The 7161-nt window shown below is 40.5% G+C and overlaps 1 protein-coding gene across 1 annotated transcript; it reads right to left on the bottom strand.

The window, feature by feature from the left end:
• Positions 1–254: 254 nt before the first annotated feature.
• LOC139792786 (leukocyte elastase inhibitor-like) lies at positions 255–5703 on the bottom strand. Its single transcript, XM_071736594.1, has 7 exons — positions 5494–5703; positions 4954–5088; positions 4489–4611; positions 3515–3632; positions 3032–3174; positions 1186–1356; positions 255–1064 (listed from the first exon to the last, which is right to left on the bottom strand). Exons 1-7 carry the CDS (start codon positions 5659–5661, stop codon positions 660–662), a joined length of 1263 nt encoding a protein of 420 aa, XP_071592695.1. The 5' UTR covers positions 5662–5703; the 3' UTR covers positions 255–659.
• Between the last annotated feature and the right edge of the window lie 1458 nt (positions 5704–7161).

A 7161-nucleotide genomic window follows, 5' to 3' on the forward strand; every position in this document is an offset into this window, starting at 1 on the left:
TATTGCAGAATACACAGAGGCAGTACCAAAACACATCACTGGGAGAAGGTGGTACAGTTATCAGTAAACAGCTGTATTTACTGTACATTTGTGTCTCCTTCTTGGCAGTTGCTACAGGAAGGGGAATTATCATATCCAGGTCTCCACTGTGCAAAGGATTGCCACAGATAAGGAGAAAGTTTTTCTAAAGCACTTCTCTGCTGACCTGGACAAGCTGGCCAGGAATCAAAAAACATAACAAAACAAAACACAGATCAGGGGCTACTCTGTTTTTATTTGCAGTTACTGAAAATTGTTGTGGAGAATTCTCAGACAGCAGGAAACCAACTCCACCACTGCAAGCTCAGGCAAGTGCGGTGCTACACTACCTGGCTAGGCTGGGGAACCATAAGGAATACAGGAGCATACATGAGCACAGAGGAAACAATATGTTATTCATATTTGTAGAACTTAAGGTAAAAAATTATTTCTATTCTGGATTCAGACAAATATTTGCAATTAGTGGTAGAGCGTCCAATAGATGGGTTCCAAGCTAAACTCCTTCCAGTGATTATTTTGTAATGCAAAGTAGCTGTCAAAGGATTAAGGATGCACTGGGGGAAAAACACTATTTCTTTTCATCCAGGTGTTTCTCACAATGTTAGAAAATTGTCCTGATTTTAAGGTGAGCAGAGTTTGCCAAAGAAAAGGATGGTATTGGTAGGATTGTGTCTAATAAAGAATAAGAAAGGGTGGTCAGCCATGAACACCTCTGTGAGAGGAAGAGACCTCCTCACAATGACAGCTCCTGTACCAGCTGCTGCCACTGTCCCTTCCTCATTGACTTCCACATACGCCTTATGGACAACATTTGACAGTGTCAGAGTTTTTGCAAAGGACATTGCAGAAAGATCAGCTTTTGATTCACTGAAGATGTCAGTCATCCCCATCTCCTGTAATACCTCGTTGAGGTTAAAGGTGCCTTCAAGCTTGAATCGGGGGAGGTATAACTCCACTCTGGTCTCATACAGGTACTCTGAAGAGGCCCATAGCATTAAATTCTCATGGGTCATTGTGCTTTCAATCTAGAAGATGGGGAAAAAAAGAACTTAAAATAGGGGGAGCAGCTTTGAAGCTCACATCTTTACTCAGCCTTAATTCAGACAACCAACTTCCAGCCATAGGCTATGAGATGTACTGCCTTACCTGCTCCAGCCCTGTGGTGGATCCATCAGCCATGTCACCTGGCAGCAGAATTATCATGCTTAGTGACTTCTGAGCATAAGGGAGTTCAAGAACCTGAGCACCCATCTCCTCAATGTAGCCTAACTTAAACATGCCTTTCTGGTACATCATTTGCACAGGTTTCTTCTCTTTCTATTTAAAAGAAAATCATACAGGCAATTGAGTAATATAGCTGCTAAAATTTGAACTTATTATAGGTTTAGTATCAGTAGTCAGGGTTCCAGCAGTAATGGCTGTCAGGAGAAACATTTTTCTTTATTTTGCTGCATCTACAGTGGCACCTAACATCAGCTTTGCTATGCATAAAAAAGGGGATAATTCTTTGGAAAAAAAATAACAATTTCCCTCCAACTGATCAGATGGTGAAGTGCTTAATAGTGTTCCATTTCCAAACAAGCGTCTGCTGACTGGACTTGCAAGTTCTAACTTGGACTGAGATAAAGAAGAAAGATCACTGCAAGAATTAGGCTGTGATTTGTCAGACCAATTTTTTAAACAGGAAGAAATAAATAGGTTAAAAACAAAATCATAGCCTTTCTCAGGCATGCTCTTTTTTCTCTTTTTTTTCTCTTTTTTTTTATGATGGAGTTTTTTGAAAGCTGTGTAAAGGCTCACATTTCCTTTTACAGTTAGCTACCTTTTTAGCTAACTTTCAAAGCAATGAAAGAAAGGTTTTGGTAGATTAATTATTTTCAGTAAAATACCTGCTAGTATCAATAATCCCATGAGAAAAAAAATCTTTACAGCTTCTCCTTATCTCGTAGTTTCTCCTGGTGCAGCAGGGCACCAAATGTTCTCAGCTATAGAGCATTGCCAATATCCTTATTCAAATATATAAAGCTGCTAATACAAGTATGCAATATGACAGTTTCTTACCAGTGTGTTAACAAAGAAGTACATGATAACTAGAAATATATTTTTCTGACCTTTTCCTTTGATTTATAAGAAACACCCAGAAGATACTTTTCCCCACATGAAGTTCTGCAAGTTAAGATCAGACTTAAGTCTGTTGGTTTTAGGTTTTTTTATTTTGTTATGAATGAGCACCAATAGAGTATTGGCTCAAGATACAGAAAGAAGACAAAACTGGATTAAATGAAAGTCTTTTCTGACATCATCTGTCAGACTTACATAGCACACACAGTAGTTGGAGAAATGTGCTTATTAAAGAGCTCACTTTGCAATCACGTTGGCACTACCTTAAACAATGAAGACTTTAGTGATATCCATATAGCAGGAAAAAAAGGGCTAAAAATTAAATACATTTAAAATAAACCTTCAGATGTTGCAAATCCTACAAATAAACTAAAATACTCTAGAAGAACTCCTTTTTCAAATTGCAACTGTATAATTGTAATTTGTTACTATCTGACCTACTTTGTTTGGTCTGTTTTCACTCTCAAATGCGTAGCTAATGTTAAAATGTGCTGAATATATAGATGCCAGGGTGATGTTCTGGAGCCTGTCTGAAATGGGATTTTCAGATTTGCTTCCATCCATGACTATCTGTAAGGACTCCTCTGATCAAAAGTGCTCATCGAGGCTAACACTTGTCTTTTGCCAGTCACCAAAGCAAAACTCTTTGAGTTTTTGCAACCTCTGAGCCTTCCACACTTTTTATGCATTTCTGTGAAAAACTCTCCTGCCACCTCTACCCAACAGGAGAGGGAAGTTAAGTTTCCAGCACACCCACACCTTGCTCACAGAGCAGCTGATCCCTGGACATTGTGCTTCTTCATTACACTTGGCTTCATTGCTCACATTATCTAGGGTAAATAATATACAAATTTACAGAATGCAGATGTACCTGATTCAGTTTAAAATCTCTCTGTACTGTTTTTTGTTCTTCAAACTTGTGTTCCCAGGATGCTTTGAAGTAGATTACATTCACCAGCACCAGCAATGCGTGTGCATCAATCACACCAGGAGCAAAGAGTTCCTTGATTTTACCTGAAGGAAATTTAGGGATACACAAGTATTTGCTAGTTGTTATTAAGACTCTGGACTGAGACTCAATTGTTTATCTGTGAACTTATTTTCTGAGAAACTTAGAAATACAGTCCTTGGTTTATTCAGAGGGCAGAGACAATATAGAGAGGGGAAAAAAAAAAAAAGGCTGATAACATACCCTAATATTTGGATGGGGAGAAAAAACATCTTTAAACAGCATAAGATTCAACACCCAGAAAAGTGAGCAAGTCTTTGCTTTTCATACCCTGGAATTTCTTTAGTTGAGGCAACGGAAGAAGGCAATGATAGTACAGCTATGGTTTTGTTTTGTTTTTTTTACCTTGTGTCTCACTTTGCACCCAAGTGTTAATTTTTGTTCTGGCAGCTTCAACAGCACCATGAAAGTCCACGGCTTGCAGCATTGCTCCATACAGTTCTTTAGAGCATGTTAGAAATTGCTGAAAATTAAAATAAAGATGATTATTAATTGGACAGATAAACTGAGAACTTATTCCCTTTGGAAAGAAATAAGTGGTTCAGAACTATTTTAGAACTGGCAAGGGATCTCTTGACTCCATAAGGCAAAATTTCATTTTGGAAACATCAACTATCTGAAGTTTATTCAGAGGACTTTTGAAGAAAAGATGATTATTCTATTGCATAGGCAAAAAAAAAAAAAAAAAAAAAAAAAAAAAAATCATATAAACAAAGAGACACAAGAAAGAATCTTCCCATGGAGAACTGCATATCGGAGGTCCAGATAAAAATTTTAAAAATAGAGAAGATAAAAGATGTGTTGTTTAATGCTTAAGTATCAGTTTCATTCAACAGGAATAATTGACAGCAAGGTAAAAATGTGACTAGCAACATATCCATAGTAGGTAATCTAGAAATCAATCTTCCATTCAGTAGGAAAGGATTAAGAAGTTCAGCACAGCAGCTCTATGCATGACTTAAGGCCCTCTTCAAACTTACTGCCACAGTCATGCCACTTGCAAGCCTAGAATTAGTTTGAAAGGTAATTTTTGGCTGTAGTCACACCTCTGGCTGAGTGTAGACATATGCCAAAATCAATCAGTCTTCTGCTTTAACTTTGGTCTTTAGCCATTAATATCTACCAGGTAGATTTTTTCAAACAAAAGAATTTGTAGCTGATGTTCTTGTCTCTGTCCTGCCAGTCCCAGGAGATAGGGCTCCAGGAAGCAACATCAAGTGCTCCAAAATGCACATGAAAGGGGGCAACAGCAAGGCTCAAGGTTACAGAGAAGTTTGAGGGCAGGGCCACAGCAGTTACCTGAGACACAGGCAACTTACCTGATGGAGTTCAAATCCTTCTTGTATAAAGAGATTGTTGGCCAGGGTTAAAACATATCTTTCACCAAGGTTTTGTAGTTGTAAAAGCAGTGTCTGGAAAGCTTTATGGTTAAGGTCCCCATCCTTGTTACACTAGGAATAGTACAAACACAACATTTACAAGTATCCTTCCATATAACTTCAGTTGCTAATTTGCATCCTAATCAGGTTAGGACTAATTCCTGTTGTATTGATTTTTAAATCCAGCTAATCTAAACTTTATATCTTGATCCTCTTTCGGAAGAGATGCCTAAGGCATACTGAAGTGTTGACTTCATGGGAGACTTGTCCCTTAATGGGGTAACACCTTGTACCAGGCATTTCCTAGCAGGTTGGGCAGACTCTCTGCATGTGATCTTGACTCCCTCCAGTGGCAAACTCCAGTGCCTTGTAAGAAGGAACATCGTGTGGTGAAGAAAAGGGTACTGAGTTCCTCATTCGAGGACACAACTGTGAGAGGGATTGTCTTGCCTGGCTTTGTTCAGGTTCCATTTCTGGACTTGCAGTCTCAAGGCCAGCTCCGGGTCTCGTTCTTCCTGCAGCTTTCCTGACATGGAGCACCTGCAGTTGAAGAGGCCAAATTAGGACAATTATAAATATAATAGAAGTATTTCCTTGCTTAAAAGGTGTGCTATGCTGTCCTGGATAAATGGTGTAGAATTCTGAAAGATATTTTATAAATATGAGATGCCTGTAGTTTTCAAACAAAGCCTAATATTCTGGCAGCGGGCTGGGGGAAAGCCAGGGTGCCCCGCTGGGGTGTGCTGCCTCCTCTCTGACATCCAGCTCTCTCATTCATGCACCTGAGTCAGCACGGGGCATGGCACAGCTCACCCAGGCAGATGGCAAGGATGCAAAGGCAGCACTTGTGTTTGCATTTGTGCTTGTTTCCTGTGAGACCCCCATTTCCATTAAGGGAACAGCAGTCGAAGTGAAAGCATCTCAGGATGTTTCATTGGTACTTACGTTCTCTATCTGAGCAGCAGTGTTGTTTTTTGCACCTAGGTGGACAAGGGCCAGGGCAACAGAGATGCTCATTGGAGAAAAGATGATGTTTTCACCCTCTGCGTTTCTGTTAAGCTTATTGTAGAGATCAAGGCAAAACTCAGTAATTGGTCCAGAAATGGAACCCATCGTGAAGCAGCTGCTGACTGGGAGCAGAAAAGAAAGAATAAAGGTAATGCAGATTTTTGCCTAGCTTAATCACACTGTCTGCCCTGAGATCGTCCCATAGCTGATTGCTAAATAATAGAAGTTTGCTAAATTCTGAGAGTCTGAAACAGCCACCCTTGTACACATCTGTTGTTCCATGCTACACAGCAGGAGCAAGGACACAGTGGATCTGGAGAAGGGAGACACCCTCACAACAGATGTGAGTTCTTCATAAAGGACCATTTATCTGTGTTATCCCAATGTGTACTCTACTTCAGAATATGGTATTGAAATCAATCAGCTGTAGATTAACGTTTCCTTCTATAAACTAGTTTGATCTATACAGTTATACCAGCTCTTCCCTCATGTAAAAACATTGGTGACAGAAACTACACCTGCATATAGCCATCTCCAGGAACCAGAGCTGTGACATGAGAGTTTCAAAAAATAGATTTATAAAAATAAAATAACTGTTGATAAAATGTTTTCATATGTGGAAAAGTGTCATTAACAGCTGTGGAGACTGAACAACATATGAAAACATGAACAGTTTAAAATACTTCTTCCCTCCTCATGAGTTTTCCAGAATCCAGATTCAGGCAGGAGACACAATTAAAATTCCAAACAAAGCAATAGCTCAACAGCGCTTGAAAGAAGTCTCTAAGTTTCTGCTCAATGATATGACAAGATCTGTGTCACTCTTTTGTACTAGAAACCTAACAGTCTCATACCTTTCTCCTGGGTCACTTACATTAAATCCCCTCTGCCAATAACAAGTTTGGACCAGGTTCCAACTTGGAAAGCAAAGTTCTGTGTGCTTAAAGACATAGAGACAAATGTCTGTGGCCTGTGTTCCAAGAAGATAGTTTATTTAGGGGAAAATACACAGCCACAGCGTGGAGAGAAGGCCCTGCACTTCCCACAGCACAGCTCTGGCTGGCTTTATTTCTCAGCCTGCATCGAGTCTAGCATGGGTGGAGTCCATAGCAAGCTGCCAGAGCTCCTCTCTGTTGAAAAGATGGGCGAGTGCCCATCTGGTGGTTAATGCTACTGTCAGAAAGTACAGTGCTACAGAAAGCCATGGCACAGCAGATGCTCTTCTCAGCCCTGTGCCCTCAGCTGCCGCAACCTGCAAGGACAAGTTAGGTGAGGAGCCTTAGGCTAAGGGTGGGAAAAGGCTGGAGCAAAGCTGAACTTCAGGATTTTTCAGTAACAGAGCCCTTGTATGGCCTGTCCTGGGCTGTTGGTGCCCAGCAGACACCTTGAGAGAGCTCTAGAGCCTTTTTGGGAATGGGCTGCCTGATGCTGGGTACCCCATCCCCTCCTAGCCAAAGCTACCCTGCCATCCCATTCACTCACTGAGGCCACAGCTCTTCTACCACAGCCCCCTCCCCCCACACACAGAGCCGTCCTTTCACAAAGCTTTATTTACTTCAGGAATTACTCAAAACATGTTGCATTGTTGTTAAGGATGCAAAACAC

Source organism: Heliangelus exortis, chromosome 2 (assembly GCF_036169615.1).
Source record: "Heliangelus exortis chromosome 2, bHelExo1.hap1, whole genome shotgun sequence".
Classification (NCBI taxonomy): Eukaryota; Metazoa; Chordata; class Aves; order Apodiformes; family Trochilidae; genus Heliangelus; species Heliangelus exortis.